We start from the raw sequence: 27,315 nt of genomic DNA, 5'->3' as shown, positions 1-27,315 counted from the left end.
GGGTGGTCTCGAACCCCTGAGCTCAAGCGATCCTCCAGCCTTCGCCTCCCAAAGTGCTGAGATTACAGGCATGAACCGCCGTGCTCACCATTGGGAGTTTTTTGTTTTTTGTTTTCTAACCTTATCTTAAAATCATTAGCTTACAGCTTCAATGAATTAGTAAGAATCACATAGTATAGGCTGGAAGCAGTAGCTCACGCCTGTAATTTCAGCAATTTGGGAGGCCAAGGTGGGTGGATCACCTGAAGTCAGGAGTTAGAGACCAACCTGGCATATACGGTGAAACCCCATCTCTACTAACAATACAAAAATTAGGGCCAGGTGCGGTGGCTCACGCCTGTAATCCCAGAACTTTGGGAGGCTGAGGCAGGTGGATTACCTGAAGTCAGGAGTTCAAGACTGGCCTAGCCGACATGGCGAAACCCCATCTCTACTAAGAATACAAAAATTAGGGCCAGGCGCGGTGGTTCAAGCCTGTAATCCCACCATTTTGGGAGGCTGAGGTGGGTGGATCACCTGAAATCAGTAGTTCAAGACCAGTCTGGCCAGCGTGGTAAAACCCCGTCTCTACTAAAAATGCAAAAAAAATCGCCAGGCGTGGTGGAGAATGCCTGTAATCTCAGCTACTCAGGAGGCTGAGGCAGGAGAATCTCTTGAACCTGGGAGGCAGAGGTTGCAGTGAGCCGAGACTGCACCATTGCACTCCAGCCTGGGTAACAAGAAAGATACTCCATTTCAAAAAAAAAAAAAAAAAAAAAAAAATTAGCCAGGCATGCCTGTAATCCCAACTACTCAGGAAGCTGAGGCATGAGAATCACTTGAACCCAGGAGTTGGAAATTGCAGTGAGCCGAGACCACGCCATTGCACTCCAGCCTGGGAGACAAAGTTAGACTCCATCTCAAAAACAGCAACAACAAATCACATAGTATAATCATTATTACAGCAGTAGAAGTAGCTACCACTTACTCATCCCCTACGACTCTCTTCCTCTCCTACTCTGTTCTAGCCACACTGACATCTCTTCCATTCCTAGAATCTCATCAGGCTTCCCCCTCAAGGCCTTTGCACTGGCTGTTTCTGCTTCCTGGAAAGGTTCCCTGCACATCTGCCCCACTTCTTCCCTCACTGCATTCAGCCTCTGCCTGAATGCCACTTGCGCAGGGAACCCCTCCTGGATCACCCACCTAAAACAGCTCACGCCTCACTTACACCCAGGTACTTCCTTCAGCCTGCTTTGCTTTCTCCAGTTTGCTTATCCCTCTCAGACAGTGAAAGTTTAGATAACACGTATCTGCTCCCCACTGTCAACACCACAAAAGGTGGGAACTTTGCTTTGCTTCCTGCTGTGCCCCCAGCTCCTGGACCAGTGCCCAGCACAAATTATGTCCTTGGTAAAAGTTAAAGGAATGTGTTGAGCCCTCCATTTTGGCCGGCAGCCATTTCAGGCATTGCACCTACATTAAATTGCTCTGTTTAGCTAGATGCATCCTAAGAAGGGGAGACAATGTTATCTTTAGTGTTTTATTTTACTTAAAAAAAAAAAAAAAAAAAAAAACTTGGCCAGGTGCAGTGGCTCATGCCTGTAATCCCAGCACTTTGGAAGGTGAAGACAGGAGGATCACCTGAGGTCAGGAGTTCGAGACCACCCTGGCCAACATGAGGAAACCCCATCTCTACTAAAAAGACAAAAATTAGCAGGGCGTGGTGGCGGGTGCCTGTAATCCCAGCTACTCAGGAGGCTGAGGCAGGAGAACCGCATGAACCCAGGAGGCAGAGATTGCAGTGAACCAAGATAGCACCACCGCACTCCAGCCTGGGTGACAGAGTGAGACTTTGTCTCAATAAATGAATAAATAACAAAAAGAAAGAAAAAACTTATTATAAGCCTTTTCAAACACACAGAAAAGGAGACAGAATGGCATAATATGCCCCTATATACCCATTACCTTTATATAATTGATACAACCATTTGGCTATTTTGCCTTTATTTTCCACTCAAGTATTTATTTATTTATTTATTTATTTTTTGAGACAGGGTCTTGCTCTGTTGCCCAGGTTGGAGTGCAGTGGTGCAATCATAGCTCACTGCAGCTTCCAGTTCCCAGGCTCAAGCGATCCTCCCACCTTAGCCTCCCAACTACCTAGGACTACAGGTACGGGCCACTGCACCCAGCTAATTTTATTTTATTTTTAATTTTTTTTTGGAAAGACAAGGTCTCTTTATGTTTCCCAAGCTGGTCTTGAACTTCTGGCCCCAAGTGATCCTCCTGCCTTGGCTTCCCAAAGCATTGGTGTTACAGACATGAACCACCTCATCTGACCTCTTCTAAAGTATTATAAAATAAATACAGACATCAAAATGAAAACAAAAGAAAAAGAAAAAAAAAAGAAAAAAAAAACCAAAAATCTCCAAAACAACAACAAAAAAATGCAGACATCAGTCACATTCACCCCTAAATACTCTAGTGAGCATCTGGAAAAAAAAAAAAGAAAAAGAAAAAGAAAAAAAAGAATCCACCTAAGCACAAAGCCATTGTCGTAACAGTGTATCTTTTTACATTTTTGGCTGAAGTGTTTTTTGTTTGTTTTTTGAGACGGAGTCTCCTTCTGTGCCAGGCTGGAGTGCAGTGGCACGATCTCGGCTCACTGCAACCCAACCTCCGCCTCCCGGGTTCAAGCGATTCTCCTGCCTCAGCCTCCTAAGTAACTAGGATTACAGGCGCACGCCACCACGCCCGGCTAATTTTTGTATTTTTAGTAGAGACGGGGTTTCACCATTAAGTGTTTTAATGTAGGTGCAATGCTTGGAATAGCTGCTGGCCGAAATGGAGGGCTCAACGCATTCTTTTAACATTTACCAAGGACCTACTTTGTGCTGGGCACTGGTCCAGGAGCTGGGGGCACAGCAGGAAGCAAAGCAAGGGTTAAGTGTGTTAAGTGTTTAAGAGATGCATATTTCAGGATGCCTCTCTAGATAAGGACATTATCCCTCCTGACAAAACTAACAAAAATCCTGTTAGCTAATAATCAGCCACATTCATATTTACCGTCAAAGCTTTTATCCTCATTTTACAGCAGTGGAGAGCGAATGCCCCGAGTCCCACATTAGGAAGAAAGAGAACTGGGATTTGCACCCAGGCAGTCTGGGGACACAGCTGTGACCACAGCTCCATGAGTCAGGGCCGAGCCAACCCCTTCACCACCAGCTGGCCGCGCCCCGGGAAGGGAAGTTTGGGGCGGAGGAGGTTCCTACGGGAGGAGGGGGAGGCGCCCACGCATCTGGGGCTGACTCGCTCTTTCACAAAACGTCTGGGAGGAGCCCCTGGGGCCACAAAACTGCCTCCTTCCTGAGGCCAGAAGGAGAGAAGTGCAGGGACCCCGCGCACAGGAGCTGCCTTCGCGACATGGGTCACCCGCTGCTGCTGCCACTGCTGCTGCTGCTCCACACCTGCGTCCCAGGTAGGGGCTGGGTCCCGAACGCCTGCGCCTGGAACAGGGTCTGATTGAGGGGAGTGGGGGTTGTCAGAGGATGAGTTGAGGAATGGGGTTCAGTCCCCAGCACCCTCCCTAATCAAATTATAGTAATTTTCGTGCTTTGTGCAACGCTACGCGGCGCAGTACCTGGCTCTCGGTAGCTAAGGAAATATTAGTGGAGCAAAGGCATTTAGCTTTACATAATTTAGTGAGTGCTTTTTTTTTTTTTTTTTTTTTTTTTTTTTACGGAGTCTCACTCTGTCACCCAGGCTGTAGTGCAGTGGCGCGATCTTGGCTCACTGCAACCTCTGCCGCCCGGGTTCAAGCGATTCTCCTGCCTCAGCCTCCTGGGTAGCTGGGATTACAGGCGCCTGCCATCGCCCCCGGCTAATTTTTGTATTTTTAGTAGAGACCGGGTGTCACCGTGTTAGGCAGGATGGTCTCAATCTCCTGACCTCGTGATCCCCCTGCCTCGGCCTCCCAAAGTGCTGGGATTACAGGCGTCAGCCACCGCGCCCAGCCCAAGTGCTTTTTTTTTTTTTTTTTTTTTTTTTAATGGAGCTCTTCGAAGCCTCTTCCTTGTAATTTCAAGGAACTATAAAATGGGACTATTATTAATTTCGTTTGACGATGGGACTATTATTAATTTCGTTTCGCAGAGGAAACTGGGGCACAGAGAGGTTAGATAACTGGCCTAAAATCACACAGCCAGTGCTCGAATAAGCAGGATCTGACCCCGCAGCGCCCCCCAGCGCTCTCCATGCTGCCAGGTCTCCCCCTCCGAGAAACGAGCGGACAGGACTCCCTTTTACAAAAGGGCCAAGGGAGGCTGACTGAGCGGTGCAGAGCCACTGCTGGAGACCCGGGACTGTCCCTCAGGACCTTTCCCTCTCACTGAGGCGACTCTCACCTACTTCCCCGGAAAATGTGGGGGGCACTGGGTAGAGAAACAAGAGGAATTTGAGAAGGAACTGAGTCAGGGCGGGTGGCCACGGGGTGTTGCGGCCGCAATGAATAACCCGGAAAGCGCTCGAGACCGCGGGAGGCCTGGAATGAGTAACAACTCCGGGATACTCTGAACGCACAGCTGGAAGGCGATGTCGGGGAAGGCCCAGAGGTCCGGACTAGGGACTGGGCTACAATCTCAGGGAGGAGCCTGGGGCGGGGAGAGAGTGTCGGGGAGGAGCCAGAGGGCGGGGCTGGAACCTCAAGGAAGAGCTTGGGGAGAGGTTATAGCCCCGAGGATGAGCTAGGGGCGGGGCTAGAACCTCGAGGCGGGGCCAGAGGGCGGGGTTATAACCTCGAGGAGTAACTAGAGGGCGGACTTATAACCTCGGGGGAGGAGCTGGAAGGCGGGACTAGAATCTTAAGGAATAGATTATAACATCGGGGAGGAGCTAGAGGGCGGGGCTGGAACATCAAGGAGGAGCTAGGGGCGGGGTTATAAGCTTGGGGAGGACCTACGGGGCTGAGTTAGGACCTCAAGGGGCCAAGGGGCGGGGTTACGACCTCGGGGAGGAGTACAGGGTGGGGCTGAAACCTCAAGGAGGGACTGGGGTGGAGTTATGACCTCAGGGAAGAACTAGCGGCGGGGAGAGCCTCGGGGAAAGCCAAAGGGCAAAATTAGAACCACAAGGAGGAGCTAGAGGACAGGACTAGAGCCTCGAGGAGGAGCTAGGCGCGGGGTTATGGCATCGGGGAGAAGCCAGGGGGCGAGAAGATTAGGTCAGGAAGAGCTAGAGGGCGGGGCTAGAACCTCGAGGAGGTGTCTAGGGCGGGGCCAAAACCTAGTTGGGTAGCTGGAGGGCGGAGACAGAACTTCGCGGGAAACTAGAGTATCTGACGATAGAAACTCGGGAGGGCTGATGGCCCGGGCTACAATTTGGGAATAAACTAGTGGGCGGGGAGAGGCTCTGGAGCCGGGTAGAACCAGGGGGAGTGAGTGGAGGGATAGTTCCATTAGGGCACTAGGAGTGGCGGTATAACATAAAGATAGACAGGGGTGGGGCGAGGCTAGAACTCCCCTAGTGGAACTGGAGAGGCGTGATCCACCGAGGGCCGGCGCGGTGAGAAGGGCCTAATGGGAGCAGGAATAGAACGTACTGATAGACAGAGAGGGCGGGGATAGGACTGTCAGGATATACGCCTCACGAGGACAGAATGAAAGGAAAAACAGGCCAGGACAGGACTTTGGGAAAGGACTTGTGGGCAGGGATAGAACGTTCAGTTAGGGGGATGGAGGTAGAACGTGGACAAAGGACAGACTGGAAGTACCGCCGGCCGGAACCCAGCAGAACATGGAACACGAATCAGAATGGACGGGGCCTAGAGACTTGGTGTTGGTATTGGGACATGCAGGGGCGAGCGGGGGGTCTTGGAGCTAAGCGAAGTTAACCTCTCCTCTCCTCTCCCCTCCCCTCCCCTCCCCTCCCCTCCCCTCCCCTCCCCTCCCCTCCCCTCCCCTCCCCTCCCCTCCCCTCCCCTCCCCTCCCCTCCCCTCCCCTCCCCTCCCCTCCTCTCCTCTCCTCTCCTCTCCCTCCTTCCCCCAGCCTCTTGGGGCCTGCGGTGCATGCAGTGTAAGAGCAACGGGGATTGCCGGGTGGAAGAGTGCGCCCTAGGACAGGACCTCTGCAGGACCACGATCGTGCGCATGTGGGAAGGTGAGCTTCCCTCCCACACACACACCCCTCCAGCGCAGCATGGAACGCGAGTGATTGAGAAACCTTCCTCACCCGTAACTGGGAAATGCAAACTAAAAACAAACAAACAAACAAGGAGAGCCCATTTCACACCCACCAGACTGGCAAGCCTTTAAAAATCTGACAATACCCGGGTTAGTAAGGATGTGGAGTTGCAGACCGTGTCTGTGGTGGGGGAGTAAATTGGCACATCAACCACCTAGAGCGATTTGGCAATATCTAGTCCAGAAGAAGATTAGCATATGCTACAGCTCAACTCCTCGGCATGCAGAAATGCCAAAGAACCTTGGCCACATATACCCAGGGATACATGTATAAGAATGTTCTTAGCAGCAATGTTTGTGACATGGAAAATTGGAAACAGGCCGAGCACTGGCTCACACCTGTATTCCCAGCACTTTGGGAGGCAGAGGCAGATGAATTGCTTGAGGTCAGGAGTTCAAGACCAGCCTGGCCAACATGGTGAAACACCCGTCTCTACAGAAAAAAAAAAGGAAAAATTAGCCAGGTGTGGTGGCACGCACTTGTAATCTCAGCTACTCAGGAGGCTGAGACAGGAGAATTGCTTGAACCTGGGAGGCGGAGGTCGCAGTGAGCTGAGATCATGCTACTGCACTCCGGCCTGGGCAATGGAGTGAGACCCTGTCAAAAAAATGAACGAAAGAGAGAAATGTGGGCCGGGCGTGGTGGCTCATGCCTGTAATCCCAGCACTTTGGGAGGCTGAGGCAGGTGGATTACCTGAGGTCAGGAGTTCAGGACCAGCCTGGCCAACATGGTGAAACCCTGTCTCTACTAAAAAATACAAAAATTAGCCAGGTGTGGTGTTGGGTGCCAGTTATCCCAGCTACTCGAGAGGCTGAGGCAGGAGAATTGCTAGAACCCGGGAGGCGGAGGTTACAGTGAGCTGAGATCATGCCATTGCACTCCAGCCTAGGTGACAAGAGTGAAACTCCATCTCAAGAAAAAAAGTAAGAAAGAAAGAAAGAAATAGAGAGAGAGAGAAAGAAAGAGGAAGGGAAGGAAAGAAAGGAAAGAAAGAAAGGAAGGAAGGGAGGAAGGGAGGGAGAGAGGAGGGAGGAAGAAAGGAAGGGGAGAAAGAAAGAAAAGAAGAAAATGGAAATGACTTTAAGTCAGTCAGCAAGTCAGCAGCAGAAGACACTGTGGTAATAATTACATAATGGGGCCAGGCATGGTGGCTCACGCCTGTAATCCCAGCACTTTGGGAGGCCGAGGAGGGTGGATCACGAGGTCAGGAGATCAAGACCACCTGGTTAACACGGCGAAACCCCGTCTCTACTAAAAATTAAAAAAAAAAAAAATTAGCCGGGCGTGGTGGCGGGCGCCTGTAGTCCCAGCTACTCGGGAGGCTGAGGAGGCAGGATTGCTTGAGCCTGGGAGGTCAAGGTTGCAGTGAGCTATGATTGCACCACTGCACTCCAGCCTGAGTGACAGAGTGAGACCCTGTCTCTTTTTTTTTCTTTTCTTTTTTTTTTTTTGAGATGGAGTCTCAATCTATCGCCCAGGCTGGAGTGCGGTGGTGCAGACTCAGCTCACTGCAACCTCTGCCTCCCGTGTTCAAGTGATTCTTCTGTTTCAGCCTCCCAGGTAACTGGGACTACACCACTGGGACGCCACCACACCTGGTGTTTTTTGCATTTTTGCAAAATGCAAAAAACATTTTGGTAAAGACAGGGTTTCACTGTGTTAGCCAGGATGATCTCGATCTTCTGACCTCGTGATCTGCCCACCTTGGCTTCCCAGTGCTGGGATTACAGGCATGAGCCACCATACCTGGCCGATACCTTGTCTCTTAAAACATTAATTAATTATTAGCCAAGTGTGATGGCATGTGCCTGTAGTCCCAGCTGCTTGGGAGGCTGAGGCAGGAGAATCGCCTGAATCCATGAGGGAGAGGTTGTAGTGAGCTGAGATCTTGCGACTGCACTTCAGCCTGGGTGACAGAGCAAGACCCTGTCTCCCAGAAAAAAAAAAAAAAAAATTAATTAAAATAAAATAGAGCAGGCTCCTTGTTGGAATGGGGGTAGAGTCAAGGTTAACTCTAGAAAAAGACAGAGTTGGACTCAAACAAGAGAAGAGGCCTACCAAAAATCAGCCCTGGGAGCGGATGACCTTGAGACCAGGACTGTCAGAGACTGGTTGGGCTGAGAGGAGCCTCTGTGGTAATGAAGATCCCCTCTTTACAGAAGGGGAAGAGCTGGAGCTGGTGGAGAAAAGCTGTACCCACTCAGAGAAGACCAACAGGACCATGAGCTATCGGACTGGCTTGAAGATCACCAGCCTTACCGAGGTTGTGTGTGGGTTAGACTTGTGCAACCAGGGCAACTCTGGTGAGTACGGCAGCCCTTGCCATCCCCAACCCCAAGCCATGCCCAGCTCAACCTCATCATCATCCCAATCCTACTCTTTTTTTTTTTTTTTTTTTTTTTTGAGACAGAGTCTCGCTCTGTCGCCCAGGCTGGAGTGCAGTGGCCGGATCTCAGCTCACTGCAAGCTCCGCCTCCTGGGTTCACGCCATTCTCCTGCCTCAGCCTCCCGAGTAGCTGGGACTACAGGCGCCCACCACCGCGCCCGGCTAATTTTTTGTATTTTTTAGTAGAGACGGGGTTTCACCGTGTTAGCCAGGATGGTCTCGATCTCCTGACCTCGTGATCCGCCCGTCTCGGCCTCCCAAAGTGCTGGGATTACAGGCTTGAGCCACCGCGCCCGGCCTCCCAATCCTACTCTTAACTTTACATTAGCTGAACCCCAACTCCATGCCTTATCCAAGTCCCAACCCCAACCCAACCCATCTCTAGCTTAGCCCCATCCCCAACCCATTCTTGACCCAATATCCAACCCCAACTCAGCTTCACCTTCAATCCTATCCCCAACTTCATGTTACCCCAACACTGTTCCCAACTCAAACTCAGCCCTGTTCCAAACACAGTTCCAGCCCCATCCCCAAATCAACCCCATCCTCATCTCAGACTATCCAAATCCCCACCCCAATGACTCAATTACTTTCATCCTTAACCCAATCCCCTCCTGCATGTTTGTATGTATGGTTGTTAGGTATAACTTGCAACTCTGCCCTTAAGATCACACGCGTGCATGAGACATAGATGAGACGTCTCAGTGATGTTTGTCCATCTGACTGGGCAGGAGATGGTCCTACCGAATCCATTGGGATGGGAGATGGTCCAAGCAATAGATGCTGAGGGGCCAGGATTCAAGCAAAGACTTGATGTTCTTAAGGGAAGTTAAAAGAGGGGAGGATTAAATGGGCCACAGTAGGCTGGGAGAATCCTCTGCAATAGATGGTCTCTGGCTTGGGCAGTGAAAAAAAAAAAATGTGAAGAAATGTCCATAACAGGCTGGATGTGGTGGCTCACACCTGTAATCCAAGCACTTTGCGAGACCAAGGCAGGAGAACTGCCTGAGCCCAGGAGTTTAAGACCAGCCTGGGCAACATAGTGAGACCCAGTTTCTGCAAAAAATAAACAAAAAGTAGCCGGACATAGTGGTACACACTTGTAGTCCTAGCTATTCAGGAGGCTAAGGTGGAAGGATTACTTGAGCCTGGCAGATCAAGGCTGTAGTGAGCTGTGATCATGCCATTGCACTCCAGCCTGGGCAACAGAGTGAGACCCTGTCCGAAAGGAAAGAAGAAAGAAAGAAAGAGAGACAGAAAGAGAGAAAGGAAGAGAAAGAAAGAGAGAAGGGAAGGAAGGGACACAAAGAAGGAAAAAAAAAAGGAAGGAGAAAGAAAGAAAAAGAAAGAAAGAAAAAGAGAGAGAGAGAAGAGAGAAAGAAGAGAAAGAAAGAAAGAGAAAGAGAAAAAGGAAGGAAGGAAGGAGAAAGAAAGAGAAACATAGAAAGAGACATAAGCCCTGTCTGAAAGAAAGAAAAGAAAGAAAGAGAGAGAGAAAGAAATATCCATAAGCCCCTTTGTCAAATTCCATGGCTTCAGGCTCTGATCATTTTAAGAAAAAGACTTAGAAAAGGTCAAATTCTCCTAAATTCCCACAGGACAGGAAGGGTGGGGAAGGAATGGGTCCACAGTGCATGGATCCATCTGTGAAAGAGATTCCTCTTTCTGGAGCTAGTGAGGAAGGAAATAGGGTAAGGCCAGTCTAGTCACGGTGACGGCAGTGAGCAGAGGGCTGAGTTTGCACTGGGTTTTCTTTGTTCTTCACTCTTCCTGATTCTGCCTGGTTTTCATCCATCCTGTCCTCAACCGCTAATCTGTTGGCGGGGCCAAATCAGAGGTTTGTTTTGAGGAAGTGACAAGAGAGGATGTGGGCTTCCTGTCTCGGTGAGATGCGCTTAAGGAAAGCACCAATACTTGGGTCTAAGTAGTGCATTCAATCAGAGATGATAGTGAAAATATTTTAAAATATTGATGAGTGCCACGACAAACTCCTGGAGTCCCCTGCTGGGCCTGGTGTTACCCCTTTCCATGATGGGTCACAGGGACATGAAGGGTACTGGGGAGAGAGTTGGGAGTGGTCGGGGTCCACCAGGAGCTTGGAGCAGCAGCTGTCAATTCAGTAATCTAATAACTGAGATACCTATATCCTCCCTATTTCTTTTCTTTTCTTTTTATTTTTTTTGAGATGGAATTTCACTCTTATTGCCCAGGCTGGAGTGCAATGCCACGATCTCAGCTCACCGCAACCTCCACTTCCCGGGTTCAAGTGATTCTCCTGCCTCATCCTCACAAGTAGCTGGGATTACAGGCATGCGCCACCACGCCCGGCTAATTTTGTACTTTTAGTAGAGACGAGGTTTCTCCATGTTGGTCAAGCTGATCTTGAACTCCCGACCTCAGGTGATCCACCCGCCTCAGCCTCCCAAAGTGCTGGAATTATAAGCGTGAGCCACTGCGCCCGGCCTCATCCCCATTTATAATGCCATTGTATCCTGCTTGTGGCAACTTGAATAGTTGGTTAAACTGCACTCAGTACTTATATGATGCTGGGGACACAGCAGGGACCAAGACAGCCTTGTGCCCTGCCTTGTGGGGAAAAGAAAGAGAGATCAGCCTGTTACTGTGTCTCTTTTCCCCACACTGCCTGACTCCATGGGACTCACAGTCGTGTGTGTGTGTGTGTGTGTGTGTGTGTGTGTGTGTGTGTAGGGGTGACAGACCCATCACCAGACAGTGACTGATTATTAGGTTAATGCAAAAGTAATTGCGGCTTTTGCCATTAAAAGCAACAGCAGAAACCGCAGTTGCTTTTGCACCAACCTAATAGATTAGTCTGGGCTAGGAAGGGGGAAACACAGGCAGAGGGTTCAGGGCTGGGATGAGGGAAGAGTAGGGGCTGTGGGACCCCAGAGGAGATACCTGACTCAGGTCAGGGAAGGTTTCCTAGGGGAAGCAATAGCTAAGCTGGATCTTGAAGGATGAGTAGGAATCAGACTATTAAACAGCCAGTGGAGGCCGGGTGCGGTGGCTCATGCCTGTAATCCCAACACTTTGGGAGGCCCAGGTGGGAGGACTGTTTCAGCCCAGGAGTTCCAGACCAGCCTAGGCAACATGACTCTACAAAAAATACAAAAATACAAAAATTAGCCAGACATGATGGCATATGCCTGTGATCCCAGCTCCTTGGGAGGTTGAGGCAGGAGGATCACTTTAGCTCACGTGGTGGAGGCTGCAATAAGCTATGATCGTGCCACTGTACCCCAGCCTGGGTGACAGAGCGAGATCCTGTTAAAAAAAAAAAAAAAAAAAAAGACAGTGGAAAGGGTTTTCCAGCAGTCCAGCAGAGGGAGCAACAGATACAAAGGTGGCCAAAAGCAGTGTAGCTGGATGAAGGAAACAGTGGGGCAAGATGAGCTGGAAAGCTTGGCAGGAGCATGTTACACAGGAGCTTCTAGACGTCGTCCTGGGAGCACTGGGCCATCACAGAAGGTTTTAAACAGCGAATGTAATGATCACATTTATTTATTGTTATTTTTTTTTGAGACGGAGTTTCTCTGTTTTTGCCCAGGCTAGAGGGCAATGGTGCGATCTGAGCTCACTGCAACCTCTGCCTCCCAGGTTCAGGCGATTCTCCTGCCTCAGCCTAACAAGTAACTGGGACTACAGGCACCCGCCACCACGCCCGGCTAATTTTTTTGTATTTTTAGTAGAGATGGGGTTTCACTGTGTTGGCCAGGCTGGTCTTGAACTCTTGACCTTGTGATCTGCCCGCCTCAGCCTTCCAAAGTGCTGGGATTACAGACGTGAGCCACTGCACCTGGCCCTCATTTATATTTTTAACAAATTATTCTGACCTCAGGACAGAAGATAGATTGAAAGGAAGCAAGAGTAGATGACAGGAAACCAACCTGGGGGTGGGTGAGGTTGTCCAGGTGGAGAAGAGGGCAGCAGGACTAGGGTGTCAGATATGCAGAGGAAGAGAAGTGGATAGATTTAAGAGCTGTTCAGGCTAGGCACAGTGGTGCACATCTGTAATCCCAGCACTTTGGAAGGCCGAGGCAGGGGGATTGCTTGAGCCCAGGAGCTGGAGGCTGCAGTGATCACACCGCTGCACTCCAGCCTGGGTGGCAGAGAAAAACCCTGTCTCAACAAAAGCCAAAAAAGTGCTATTTAGAAGCAGGCCTTAGTGGTAGATTAAATGTGGGAGGGGACCTGCAATTCTGGTCATGATGGAGTCACTTGTATCAGACCAACCCTTCTGCCAATGACAGTTGCAAATGCTGGACAAATAATAAACAATGATTAGAAGTCACTGGAGAGCAGCAAATGAAAGGAGAAACTTGGCCGGGCGAAGTGGCTCATGCCTGTAATCCCAGCACTTTGGGAGACCAAGGCAGGTGAATCACTTGAGCTCATGAGTTCAAAACCAGTCTGGGCAACATGGCAAAACCTTGTCTCTACTAAAAATACAAAAGTTAGCCAGGTGTGGTGGCACATGCCTGTAGTCCCAGCTACTTGGGTGGCTGAGGCACAAGAATTGCTTGAACCTGGGAGGTAGAGGTTACAGTGAGCCAAGATCACAAGACTGCACTCCAGCCTGGGCGACAAAGCAAGACTCCGTTTCAAAAAGAAAAAAGAAAGAAAGAAAGGAGAAACTTGAGGCACTACAACCTCTGAAATAAGGGAAGCATAAAATGTGGGTTCCACAGACAACCTGGCTTTTTCCCGGAGTGCACTTGCCAATCTGCTGCTGTGGAAGGGAAATAGAGCCCAGACAGAAAGAGTCGCTAGACTGAGAAGACGGAGGTTGGAGTTTGGGGCTGCCAGAATGTCTGGAAGATGAGAGTTAAAATCCTGGAATGGATGGGATCACAGAAAAGGGAGTTCCCAACCTGCAAACAAATCTCCCTCAAGTCATTGGCAAGCTGTACATGCACAGGGTGAGAGTCTAAGAAACTTGGAAGAGAAAAATAGCAACTGGGAAGCTACAAAAGCGAACAAGGCTTCCAGCAGACATGTGATGCTGGGGACACAGGTTGCCAAGCTGGAGAGGCCTTGGTAAGCATCTCAGGCTTTCCCCCTAAGACCACCCTAGGGGTAAGGGCCAAAGTGAAATAGAAGAGCCCTAAACAAGCCTAGGTCCAATACTTGACAGGAATGAAAACCTGACTCTCTGTGGAAGAAGAAAACATCGTTTAGGCCCTTGACAGATTTTTATCTATAATGTCTGGCATCTGATCAAAATTTACAAGATAGCGAGGCATGGTGGCATGCGTCTATAATCCCAGCTACTTGGAAGGATTACTTGAGCCTGAGAGTTCTGGGCTGTAATGTGCTATATCAATAGGGTGTCTGAACTAAGTTTGGCATCAATATGTTGATCTCCCAGGAGCAGGGGACTACCAGGTTGTCTAAGGAGGGGTTGGAGCAGCCCAGCTCAGAAATGGAGCAGGTCAAAACTCCTGTGCTGATCAGTAGCAGGATTATCCCTATGAATAGCCACTGCACACCAGCCTGGACAATGTAGAAAGACCCCATCTTAAAAAAAAAAAAAAAACCAGACTGGGCATGGTGGCTCACACCTCTAATCCCAACACTTTGGGAGGCCGAGGTGGGTGAATCAGGAGGTCAGAAGTTCAAGACCAGCCTGGCCAACATGGTGAAACCCCTTCTCTACTAAAGATACAAAAAAAAAAAAAAAAAAAAATTAGCCGAGTATGGTGGCGCACGCCTGTAATACCAGCTACTTGGGAGACTGAGGCAGGAGAATCGCTTGAACCCGGGATAAGGAGGTTGCAGTGAGCTGAGATCGCACCATTGCACTCAAGCCTGGGCGAGAGGGCAAGACTCTGCCTCAAAACAAAACAAAACAAAAAAAATAAACAACAACAACAAAATCTTACAAGGTATCCTGAAGAAAATAAAAAGGACCAATTGACCAGAAACTAAGAGAAAAATCCAACTATAGAAACAGAATTGTAGTGATTCAGATATTGGATTATAGGACAGGAAACATGAAAATTGCTACAATCAATATATTCAGGAAAACAGAAGAATGGGCACATTTTAACACCTGGAATCCTTTTTTTTTTTTTGGAGACGGAGTCTTACTCTGTTGCCAGGCTAGAGTACAGTGGCATGATCTCGGCTCACTGCAACTTCCGCCTCCCGGGTTCAAGCAATTCTCCTGCCTCAGCCTTCTAAGTAGCTGGGATTACAGGCACCTGCCACCATGTCTGGCTAATTTTTGTGTTTTAGTAGAGACAGGGTTTCACCATGTTGGCCAGGATGGTCTCAATCTCTTGACCTCGTGATCCACCCGCCTTGGCCTCCCAAAGTGCTGGGATTACAGGCATGAACCACCGCACCCAGCCAAGGAATCCATTTTTTAAGAGTCCAACAGAAAATATAGAACAGTGACTCAAATGAAGAACTCTGCAGTTATGCTTGATAGAGGTCAGAAACAGCAGAGCAAAAGGATTAAAGAGCTAGAAGATGGAACAGTAGAAGCATGTGGATTGATCCACAGATGTGGAAGACCAAGGGGTCTGCCAGGTTCCGCCCTAGGGACTGGATGGGGCCGCCTTGGACGCGTGGACTTCAAGAAAAAGAGCAGTTGTGGGAGAAGATGGGGAGTTCTGTTTGGGACAGGTGTTTGAGGTATAGCCATGGGGCCTTGAAGAGACAGTTGCATGTACAGGTCTGGAGCTCAGAGAGAAGCCTGGACTAGAGAGAGATTTGTGAGTGATGAGCAGATAGATGGAAATGAAGTCATTTCAATATTTACCCCATGAAAGAGTCTATACTGTGAGAAATAAAAAGGGCTTAAATCAGAGCCCTGGCCAGGTACAGTACTCAGGTCTGTAATCCCAGCACTTTGGGAGGCCGAAGCGAGAGGATCATTTGAGTCCAGGAGTTCGAGACTAGCCTGGGTAACATTGCAAGACCTTGTCTCTACAAAAAATACAAAAATTAGCCAGGTGTACTGGCACACGCCTATAGTCCCAGCTACTCAGTAGGCTGAGATGGGAGAATCACCTGAGCTTAGGGAGGTCGAGGTGGCAGTGAGCCATGATTGTGCCACTGCACTCCAGCCTTGGGGACACAGCAAGACTATCTCAAAAAAAGAAAAGAAAAGAAAAGAAAATAGCCCTGAGGATCATTGGCATTTAGAAGAGTGGCATAAAAAGAGTTCACACAGGAGACCCATGAGTGACCACCCAGAGTGGGCAGAACTAGAAATGGGGAATTCAGGGGGCAGTGGGAGCTCAGAGCAGGTACCTGTTCCAGGCTGACGGGTCAGGGAGGGCTTCCTAGAGGAAGTAAAATTGAAGATGACAGCTGAAGAATGAGTAGGAGTTAGAGAAAGTAGGGCACAAGGAAAAGGCGTTCTAGGTGTGAACAGCTATTTTGGCAATGATGAGAATTTGTGTTTTCATTTTCATGGAAGTTTGTATGAGAAGACATGGGTGGCCTTGTAGTTATTTTTCTTTGAGGGGGATGATTGGGCTTTGGATGTAAATGATTCGCCTAATTACAGCTAGCGGCCTGCCAGTTGAGAGCCTTGGCTGACATGGTCCTCTCACTTTTTTAAGACTTGGCTTGGACTCAGCTTAGATGTGTCTTGGGTCAGGACAGGGAGGGCATGCCAAGTATGGGAAATGGTGTGAGCCAAGGGCTGGGCAGAGGAATGACTCTGGTGTTTCCAGGGAAAAGTAACGGATCCAGTTGGCCAACACCGCAAGGTTCGTGCAAAAGGCAAAGTGATCAGGAATCAGTCAAGTGAGTCTTTGATTCCCGGGATAATTAGGTAGTGTATTATCGATTGCTTATCTATTCTCTATTGCTGCATTACAGATTGCAGCAATAAAATAAGCATGCATTATTTTACAAAGTTTCTGAAGGTCAAAAACCCTGGAGTGGCTTAGCTAGGTGGTTCTGGCTTAGGATCCTTCATGAGCCTGCAGTCAAGATGTCAGCTGGGGTTACAATCATCTGAAGGCTCCCAAGGTAGCTTCACTCACATGAATGCTCCCCTCCCATGGCTGTGGCACAGGCCTCAGTTCTGCCACATGAACTTCCCCATGGTGCTACTTGAGTGTCCTCACAACATGGCTGCTGCTTCTCCCAGAAAAGATGACCCAAGAGTGACAGCCAAGCAGAAATTGCCATGTGTTCTATGATCTAGCCACAGAAGGCACACACCATCATTTCCATAATATCCAGTTGACTACATAGGGCATCCTTATTCTTTTTTATTTTTTTGTTTTTAATTTAAAGACAGAGTCCTGCTATGTTGCCCAGACTGACCTCAAACTCCCGGACTCAAGCAATCCTCCCACCTTGGCCTCCCAAAGTGCTGGGATTACAGGCATGAGCCGCTGCACCCAGCCAGCCCTATTCTTTAAGGGCATGAATACCAGGGAGCAGAGATTATTGGGGGCCATTTTGGAGACAGGCTACCACAGAGAACAATAGAGGGGTTTTAAGTAATTCCTCATTCATTCATTCATTTCACAAATATGTATTGAATATCTTATCTGTCCCTGGCCCTGTGCCAGGTGGTGCTGGGACACAATAGTGATCAAGACAGCCCCTGGCCCTGCCCTCCTGGAGCTCACAGTCCAGTAGAGGAGACATACCTGTCACCAGACAGTGACCACCCAGAGTGGGATGCGGGAGTCCAGGGGTGTGTGGGAGCTGCTCCAGCCTGGTGGATCAGGAAAGGCTTCCCAGAGGAGGTAAAATTGGAGCTGACACCTGAAGAATGAGTAGGAGTTAGGGAAGGCAGAGAGCAAAGGAAAGGTGTTCTAGACAGAGACAACGGCATATGCAAAGGCCTGGATGGCAGGCAACATGTGTAGCCGCGGACTGTGGGAAGTCAGTGTGGAGTAGAGTCTGAGGGTGTAGTGGAGGGAGACGAGGCAGGAGAGGTGCTCGGGCCTCAGTATTTGATGGGCTTTGAATCCCATGCTGAGGATCTTGGATTTTATTTTATTTATTTATTTATTTATTTATTTATTTTTTTTTGAGACGGAGTCTCGCTCTGTCGCCCAGGCTGGAGTGCAATGGCCGGATCTCAGCTCACTGCAAGCTCCGCCTCCTGGGTTCACGCCATTCTCCTGCCTCAGCCTCCTGAGTAGCTGGGACTACAGGCGCCGCCACCACGCCCGGCTAATTATTTTGTATTTTTAGTAGAGACAGGGTTTTACCATGTTAGCCAGGATGAGAGATCTTGGATTTTATTTTGAGGGCAGTAGGGAGCTATGGAAGAGTCTTGAGGAGAGAAGAGACAGGGTCAAATATGAGTATTAGAAATACCCTTCTAAGGGCCCGGGTGTGGTGGCACATGCCTGTAATCCCAGCAGTTTGGAAGGCTGAGGCAGGTAGATCACTTGAGGTCAGGAGTTCAAGACCAGCTCTACTACTGTCTCTACTAAAAATACAAAAATTAGCCCAGCGTGGTGGTGCACGCCTGTAGTCACAGTTACTCGGGAGGCTAAGGAGAATCACTTGAACCCAGGGAGTGGAGGTTGCAGTGAGCCAAGATGGCGTCACTGCGTTCCAGCCTGGGTGATGGAGTGAGACTCTGTCTCATGAGAAAAAAAAAAAAAAACGGGAAAGAAATATACTTCTAGGGCCATGTGGAAATGCTGCACTGGGGTGAGTAGGGGGTGACAAGAATGGAAACCCAGAGGCTAGGGAGGTAGCTGGAGTTGAAGGAGGTCTGAGCTGGACTGGTCCATGGGGCTGGAAAGGAGGGCGTGGATTCTAGAAAGATTCAGCAGACAGAATAGACAGGGCTCAGTAACTGGCTGCAGGGTGGGATAAGGAGGAATTGATGCCCAGTGAGTCCTTGCAGAGCTAGGGCTCCAGGACTGTCCCCATGGAGTCTCATTCCCCTCCCCCTCTTCCAAACAGGCCGGGCTGTCACCGTTTCCCGAAGCCGTTACCTTGAATGCATTTCCTGTGGCTCATCAGACATGAGCTGTGAGAGGGGCCGGCACCAGAGCCTGCAATGCCGCAGCCCTGAAGAACAGTGCCTGGATGTGGTGACCCACTGGATCCAGGAGGGTGAAGAAGGTGAGCCCCAACCTGCCAGCAACTCCTCCTCCCTGCTCTGCTCCTCCCCAAGACTGTACTTAACAACTCCAGAGTAACAGGGATGTCAGCAAGGGACTAAGTTCTCTCATACACAAGAGGTCCAGGGCCACAAGGACAGTTCCAGAGTCACCAAGAACCCAGATGCCTTCTTGTTTCTTTCTTTTTTTTTTTTTTTTGAGACGGAGTCTCGCTCTCTGTTGCCCAGCTGGAGTGCAATGGCATGATCTCGGCTTGCTGCAACCTCCGCCTCCCAGGTTCAAACAATTCTCCTGTTTCAGCCTCCTGAGTAGCTGGGATTACAGATGTGCATCACTACGTCTGGCTAATTTTTGCATTTTTAGTAGAGACAGGGTTTCACCATGTTGGTCAGGCTGGTTTCGAACTCCTGACCTTGTGATCCACCTGCCTCAGCCTCCCAAAGTGCTGGGATTGCTAGCATGAGCCACCATGCCCAGCCACCTTCTTGTTTCTTACACATCACTTCCATTCTCAAAATGCCTCATAGTCCAAAATGGCTGCTGGAGCTCCGGGTCTCACATCTAAGTTCCAGGAAGGAGGAAGAAGGAAAGAAGGAACAAAAAAGGGGGCACTGCTCCTTTTGTAAGTGTTCTCCTTTCTGGAAGTCCCAGAAAGCACTTCTATTTATATCACATTAGTCCGAACTTCATCACATGACTGTACCTAGAGAGGCTGGAATATGTAGTTTTTGACAAGATCTATGACTGTCCTAGATAAAATGAGGGTCCTATGATGAAGGGTAAAGTAGTGAATGGTTGAATGCCTGCTATTGCGGGCAAATCCCATCTTAGTCCCTCATTCACAATCTGACATCTGACCTCTGTTCCCTGGCCCCCACAGGGCGTCCAAAGGATGACCGCCACCTCCGAGGCTGTGGCTACCTTCCCAGCTGCCCAGGCTCCAGTGGTTTCCACAACAACGACACCTTCCACTTCCTGAAGTGTTGCAACACCACCAAATGCAACGAGGGCCCAAGTAAGGAACGGGAGACACAGGCAAGGCCTGGGGTTGGGCAGGAGCATGCACTCAGGCAGACAGCTGCGCAGTCACTCTCCGGCAATCGACTCCTCTCTGGGGCCTCTGTTTCCTTTTCTGAAAAATGGCAGTATCAGGCCTTTTTTTTTTTTTTTTTTTTTTTTTTTTTTTTTTTTTTTTGAGATGGAATCTCTGTTGCCCAGGCTGGAGTGCAATGGATTGATCTGCGCTCACTGTAACCTTTGCTCACGAGTTCACGATTCTCCTGCTTCAGCCTCCTGAGTAGCTAGGATTACAGGTGCCCACCACCACGCTCAGCTAAGTTTTGTATTTTTAGTAGAGATAGGGGTTTCACCATTTTGGCCAGGCTGGTCTCGAACTCCTGACCTCAAGTGATCTGGCTGCCTTGGCCTCACAAAGTGCTGGGATAACAGGCATGAGCAACTGTGCCCGGCCAGGCTTTTCTTCAAAAGAAGAATTTTGTAAGAATTCAATGATACTGTCTATCAGCCCTTGCCAAGACCTGAGCTTCCTATCTTTTTTGTCTCTTTCAAATTTTCCCACTCCTCCCCACCTCCACTGCCACCACCTGGGCTGAGCCACGCTGACTTCTTGCTCAGGTTGTTGCAATGACCTCTTCTCTGGTCTCCCTGCTTCCACTCCTGCCACCATACAGCCAAGGTTCAACCCAGCAGCGAGCGATTTTTTGCGGGGGAGGGGTATGGGGCAGACAGGGTCTCGCTCTGTCACCCAGGCTGGAGTGCACTGGCATGATCATGGCTCGCTGCAGCCTCAAACTCCTGGGCTCAGGAGTTCCTCCCACCTAAGCCATTGGAGTAGCTGGGTCTACAGGCGCCCGCCACCACACCCGGCTAATTTTTTTGTATTTTTAGTAGAGACAGGGTTTCACCGTGTTAGCCAGGATGGTCTCGATCTCCTGACCTTGTGATCCGCCCGCCTCGCCTCCGAAAGTGCTGGGATTACAGGTGTGAGCCACCGCGCCCAGCCGCACCCAGCTAAATTTTAAAACCTTTGTAGAGATGGGGTCTCACTATGTTTCCCGGGCTGGTATCAAACTCCCAGGCTCAAGCAATCCTTCTGCCTTGACCTCCCAAAGTGCTGGGATAACAAGCATGAGCCACTGTGCCTGACCTTCATTTAGTTTCTTTTTCTTCTTTTTTTTTTTCTTTTGAGATGGAGTCTCGCTCTGTCAGCCAGGCTGGAGTGCAGTGGAGCGAACTTGGCTCACTGCAACCTCTGCCTCCCAGGTTCAAGCGATTCTCCTGCCTCCGCCTCCCCAAGTGCTGGGATTACAGGCATGAGCCACTGTGCCTCACCTTCGTGTAGTTTCGTTTCGTTTCGTTTCTTTTCTTTCTTTCTTTCTTTCTTTCTTTCTTTCTTTCTTTCTTTCTTTCTTTCTTTCTTTCTTTTTTTTCTCTTTCTCTTTCTTTCTCTTTCTTTCTTTCCTTCCTTCCTCCCTCCTTTCTCTTTCCTCCCTCCCTCCCTTCTGTCACCTTCCTTCCTCCCTCCCTCCCTCTCTCTCTCTCTTTCTTTTTTCTTTCTTTCTCTCTCTCTCTCTTTCTCTCTTTTTCTTTCTTTCTTTCTTTCTTTCTGATAGAGTCTCGCTCTGTCAGCCAGGCTGGAGTGCAGTGGCGCGATTTGGGCTCACTGCAACCTCCGCCTCCCAGGTTCAAGTGATTCTCCTGCCTCGGCCTCCCCAAGTGCTGGGATTACAGGCATGAGCCACTGTGCCTCACCTTCGTTTAGTTTCTTTTCTTCTTCTTTCTTTCTCTTTCTTTTTCTTTCTTTCTTTCTTCTTTCTTCCTTCCTTCTTTCTTCCCTCCCTTCCTCCCTCCCTCCCTCCCTCCCTCCCTCCCTCCCTCCCTCCCTCCCTTCCTTCCTTCCTTCCTTCCTTCCTTCCTTCCTTCCTTCCTTCCTCCCCCCGCCCCCTTTTCTGATGGAGTCTCACTCTGTCAGCCAGGCTGGAGTGCAGTGGAGTGATCCTGGCTCACTGCAACCTCCGCCTCCCAGATTCAAGCTATTCTCCTGCCTCAGCCTCCCCAAGTGCTGGGATTACAGGCATGAGCCACTGTGCTGACGTTCATTTGGCTTCCATAACCACCAAAACCCATCTGGCCTCATAGACCTTGCATATGCAGTATCCTCCGTTGGAACACGCCTTCCCCAAGAGTTCACCCTGCTGGCAACTTCTCATCCATTAGGCCTCAGCTTTCATGTATCATCTTCAGGGATGCTTTCACTGTCCCTCCCCTCCAGTGTAATCTAGATCCCTGTCTCTATTACCCAGCAACTGTCAACAGATGGAAATGTTCCATATCTGTCCTGTCCGATATTACAGCCACCACTGTATGTGGTCAGTGAGCACTTGAAATGCTAACTGAATTTTAAGATTCGATTTAATATTAATTTATTTAAATGTAAACAACCACATGTGGCCAGTGGCTACCAGATTGGGAAGCGTAGCTCTAAATTGTAAATTCTGGCTGGGCACAGTGGCTCACACCTGTAATCTCAGCACTTTTGGAGGCGGAGGTGGGAAGATCACCTGAGGCCAGGAGTTTGAGACAAGCCTGGGCAACATAGCAAGACCCCGTCTCAAAGAATTTTTTTAGTAATAATAATAGTAATAACTTGCAAGTTCTGACCAGGTACAGTGGCTCACATCTGTAATCTCAGAACATTGGGAGGCTGAGGCAGGCAGATTCCTTGATCCCAGGAGTTTGAGACCAGCTGAGCAACATGTCAAAACCCCATCTCTACAAAAAATAGAAAAATCGGCCGGGCATGGTGGTGCATGCCTGTAGTCCCAGCTACTCAGAAGGCTGATGTGGAAGTATCTCTTGAGCTGGGATGGTCGAGGCTGCAGTGAGCTACAACTGCGCCACTGCACTCCAGCCTGGGCAACAAAGTGAGACTCTGTATCAAAAATAAATAAATAAATTGTAACTTCTGTGAGGGCAAGGACGGTTTCATCTTACATAGTTGCTTACCCAGCACCCAGCACAGTGCCTGGCCAGAAATGGGGCTGGGGGAGTTGAAAGTTGTGGTTTCTCTTAAGCACTCAAAAACCATCCCGCTCCAAATGCCATTCAGACGCCTGACCACAAGGTGGCTCCATGACATCTCTGGCTCGGAGTGGGAGTCCTGGGGAGGTCATTCAAGGAAGTGGGGATCCAAGCACTAATTTTCTTGGTCTCTGTGTCTCTGGTCTTCTCCTAAGTCCTGGAGCTTGAAAATCTGCCACAGAATGGCCACCAGTGTTACAGCTGCAAGGGGAACAGCACCCATGGATGCTCCTCTGAAGAGACTTTCCTCATTGACTGCCGAGGCCCCATGAATCAATGTCTGGTAGCCACCGGCACTTACGGTGAGGCCCTCTCCGAGGCTGGGAGGGAACACTTATTGCGGGTGAAGAGTTCTGCAAGAGATTGACTTCCAGTTAAGCTGGACTTAACTGTGGTGGGTCTCCCTGTGGAAAAGGTGGGATTTCCTTCAGGTGGGTGAATATTGTTGTAAGGAATTAGGAGTTGTCCATCAGGATGCGGACATTTTTGCCATAGAAAAGTGGAATTCTGGCTGGATGCAGTGGCTGAAGCCTGTACTCTCAGCACTTTGGGAGGCTGAGGCCAGAGGATGTCTTGAGGCCAGGAGTTTGAGACCAGCCTGGGCAACATAGCAAGACCCCCATTTCTACAAAAAGAAAAAGGGAAAGAAAAATGGAATTCTTTGGTGGCAAGATTTCTTATGGGTTGTGGGGATCTGCTGAAGACAGCTTAGGCTTTTATCTTGTGGTGTCCTGGAAAGATCTTTGTATTCCAGTGGTTCTCAAACTTTTTGGTCTCAACTTATTTATGCTCTTAAAAATTATTGTTAGCCAGGTGTGGTGGCTCACGCCTGTAATCCCAGCACTTTGGGAGGGCGAGGTGGAGGACCACCTGAGGTTGGGAGTATGAGAGCAGCCTGGCCAACATGGTGAAACCCTGTCTGTACAAAAAAATAGCAAAATTATCTGCGTATAGTGACGGCCCACACCTGTAACCCCAGCCACCCAGGAAGCTGAGGCATGAGAATCACTTGAACCCAGGAGGAGGAGGTTGCAGTGAGTGGGGATCAACCCGCTGCACTCCAGCCTGGATGACACAGTGAGACTTTGTCTAAAAAAAAAATTGTTGTTTATTGTTTATGTCAGCAATTTCTATAGATAAATGCCACATTAAAAATAAAACTGGGAACCAGGTGCAGTGGCTCACGCCTATAATCCTAGCACTTTGGGAAGCTGAGGCAGGTGGATCACCTGAGGTCAGGAGTTCAAGACTAGCCTGACCAACATGGAGAAACCCCGTCTCTACTAAAAATACGAAATTAGTCGAGCGTGGTGGCGCCTGCCTGTAATCCCAGCTATTCGGGAGGCAGAGGCAGGAGAATTGCTTGAACCCGGGAGGCAGAGGTTGCAGTGAGCCAATATCGTGCCATTGCACTCCAGCCTGGGCAACAAGAGCGAAACTCCATCTCAAATAAATAAATAAATAAATAAATAAATAAAAATAAAACTGAGAATTTTTTTTTTTTTTTTTTTTTTTTGAAATGGAGTCTTGCTCTGTCGCCAGGCTGGAATTCAGTGGTGCGATCTCGGCTCACTGCAACCTCTGCCTCCTGGGTTCAAGCGATTCTCCTGCCTCAGCCTCCTGAGTAGCTGGGATTACAGGCAAGCACCACCATGCCCAGCTAATTTTTGTAATTTTAGTAAAGACGGGGTTTCACCATGTTGGCCAGGATGGTCTCGATCTCCTGACCTCATGATCTGCCCACCTCAGCCTCTCAAAGTTCTGGGATTACAGGTGTGAGCCACCGTGCCCAGCCAAAACTGAGAAATCTTTAAAGGTTTATTTATGAATTCATCTTATAACAATAAAAACTCATTACACATTAACATAAATAACATTTTAATGAAAAATGACTATAGTTTCCAAAGAAAAAATGTAATGACAGCCAGACATGGGGGCTCACGCCTGTAATCCCAGCACTTTGGGAGGCCCAGGTGGGCAGATCATGAGGTCAGGAGTTCGAGACCAGCCTGGCCATGTGGTGAAACCCTGTCTCTACTAAAAATACAAAAATTAGCCAGGCGTGCTGGCGCGCGCCTGTAGTCCCAGCTACTAGGGAGACTAAGGCAGAATCGCTTGAACCCGGGAGGCGGAGGTTGCAGTGAGCCAAGATCGTGCCACTGCACTCCAGCCTGGGCAACAGAGTGAGACTCCATCTTAAAAAAAAAAAAAAAGAGAGAGAGAGAAAACTGGCATGATTTTGCTGTGTTGCACATCTCTTTAATGTCCAGCTTAATAGAAGACAGCTGGGTCCTCATGGAAGCTTCTGCTTTCAGTCTGTTGCAATATCACATGTCCTTGAGTTTTTGGAAAAGTCCATTGTACACATGAGAGTGAAAAAGCCATGTTTTAGTATTATCATGAGAATCATTTTGATTTCACAGATCTCCTGAAAGGGTCTCAGGGGTCCCTGAGCCACACTTTAAGAACCGCTGCTCCCTTCCTTCCTTCCTTCCTTCCTTCCTTCCTTCCTTCCTTCCTTCCTTCCTTCCTTCCTTCCTTCCTTCCTTCTTTCCTTCCTCTTTTTTCTCTCTCTCTCTTTCTTCCTTTCATTCCTCTCTCTCTTTCCCTCCTTCTCTCTCTCCCTCCCCCCTCCCCTCCCTCCCCTCCCCTCCCCTTCCTCTCCCCTTCCCTTCCCTTCCCTCCCTTCCTTTCTTCCTCTTTTTTTGCTTGTTCTTTGAGACAGGGTCTCACTCTGTTGCCGAGGCTGAAGTGCAGTGGCGTGATCATAACTCACCGCAGCCTCCATCTCCTGGGCTTAAGTGATCCTCTCATCTCAGCCTCCCAAGTAGCTGGGACTACAGCTTTTTTACTTTATGTTTGTAGAGACAGAGTTTTGGTATGTTGTCCAGGCTGGTCTGGAACTCCTGGGGTCAAGCTATCCTCTTTCCTTGGCTTCCCAAGGTGTTGAGATTACAGGCATGAGCCACCGCACCTGGCCCTGAGAACTGCTGCTTTTTCTAGGTGGTAGTGAAGGTGGCGCCCACTGCAAGGTGGCAGGTCACCTACTGGAGAATTCCAGTCCTGGGCCCAGGAGCTGGAAGTCTCACTCCGTCTTCTCTTTCCTCAGAACCGAAAAACCAAAGCTATATGGTAAGAGGCTGTGTAACTGCCTCAATGTGCCAACGTGCCCACCTGGGTGACGCCTTCAGCATGCACCACATCAATGTCTCCTGCTGTACTGAAAGTGGCTGTAACCACCCAGACCTGGATATCCAGTACCGCAAGGGGGCTGCTCCCCAGCCTGGCCCTGCCCATCTCAGCCTCACCATCACTCTGTTAATGACTGCCAGACTGTGGGGAGGCACTCTCCTCTGGACCTAAACCTGAAACCCCCCTCTCTGCCCTGGCTGGATCCAGGGGACCCCTTGCCCTTCCCTTGGCTCCAGCCCTACAGACTTGCTGTGTGACCTCAGGCCAGTGTGCTGACCTCTCTGAGCCTCAGTTTTGCCAGCTGTGAAAACACCTATCACAAAGTTGTGTGAAGCAGAAGAGAAAAGCTGGAGGAAGGCCATGGGCCAATGGGAGAGCTCTTGTTATTATTAATATTGTTGCCGCTGTTGTGTTGTCGTTGTTATTAATTAATATTCATATTATTTATTTTATACTTAAATAAAGATTTTGTACCAGTGAACAAGGCCAGGTCTGCCCTTCTTTGTAGTGTGTATCTTTGGGAGGATAAATGGTGGGGGACACCTTTCCACAGGCTCCTGGAATCAGGGGTCATGTTTGAGGCCCCTGCCTACCTTGGAAGTCCTTGTGGGGGCTGCCTCCACATCTATTTCTGGACTCCAAATGCTGACAGAGCAGGAGCATCGCCATCTTGAACAAACACCACCATTCTTAGATCCCCTTGATTAAAAATCAGCTAAATCCAGCCCCAAAACATCAGCCTAATGGCTAATGTCAGCATAACCAGAAACATTCCAACTCTAAGATAAACCCCTTTCTGACCAAAAACATGCCAACCCCCAGATAGCCTCCCCTCCGACCAGAGACTTTCTAACCCCGCGATAAACTTTTCCTCACATAAAAACATTCCGGACCTATGATAAGCTCCCCCTTCCAAAACCCCTAAATATCCTTAGTCTGAAAAAAAAAGGGGGGGGCTCTCTAACTTAACTCAGCCAAAAGCCCCTCTCAGGTTTGTTTTCTCTAAAATAAACCTGTCCTTCACTGTCAAGCCACATTTCATGTTTCTTTCCTGTTTCGTTTTCTTTTTCTTCTCTTTGAGATGAAGTTTCACTTTTGTTGCCCAGGCTGAAGTGCAACGACACAATCTCGGCTCACCACAACCTCTGCTTCCCGGTTCAAGCAATTCTTCTGCCTCAGCCTCCCAAGTAGGTGGGATTACAGGCATGCACCACCATACTTGGCTAATTTTGTATTTTTAGTAGAGACGGGGTTTCTCCATGTTGGTCAGGCTGGTCTCAAACTCCCGACCTCAGGTGATCTGCCCACGTAGGTCTCCCAAAGTGCTAGGATTA

General features: G+C 49.2%; 1 protein-coding gene across 1 annotated transcript; it reads left to right on the top strand.

The window, feature by feature from the left end:
• Window positions 1–97: 97 nt before the first annotated feature.
• Window positions 98–26,462, top strand: PLAUR (plasminogen activator, urokinase receptor). The gene is made up of 8 exons (XM_077983175.1): window positions 98–1,193; window positions 2,908–3,460; window positions 6,025–6,135; window positions 8,380–8,523; window positions 18,528–18,689; window positions 19,569–19,703; window positions 22,945–23,091; window positions 25,899–26,462. The coding sequence occupies exons 2-8, from the start codon at window positions 3,406–3,408 to the stop codon at window positions 26,150–26,152; spliced, it is 1,008 nt and encodes a 335-aa protein (XP_077839301.1). The 5' UTR covers window positions 98–1,193; window positions 2,908–3,405; the 3' UTR covers window positions 26,153–26,462.
• Window positions 26,463–27,315: the final 853 nt, after the last annotated feature.

Source organism: Macaca mulatta, chromosome 19 (genome assembly GCF_049350105.2).
Source record: "Macaca mulatta isolate MMU2019108-1 chromosome 19, T2T-MMU8v2.0, whole genome shotgun sequence".
NCBI lineage: Eukaryota > Metazoa > Chordata > Mammalia > Primates > Cercopithecidae > Macaca > Macaca mulatta.
This window is presented reverse-complemented; position numbering and strand designations above follow the sequence as displayed.

Excerpts from the sequence above, each read along its gene's own strand:
- PLAUR (XM_077983175.1), top strand. The coding sequence starts at position 3,406 with ATGGGTCACCCGCTGCTGCTGCCACTGCTGCTGCTGCTCCACACCTGC. Across the intron at positions 6,136-8,379 it reads GATCGTGCGCATGTGGGAAG|AAGGGGAAGAGCTGGAGCTG; the intron begins GTGAGCTTCCCT and ends CCCTCTTTACAG. Across the intron at positions 19,704-22,944 it reads CAAATGCAACGAGGGCCCAA|TCCTGGAGCTTGAAAATCTG; the intron begins GTAAGGAACGGG and ends TCTTCTCCTAAG.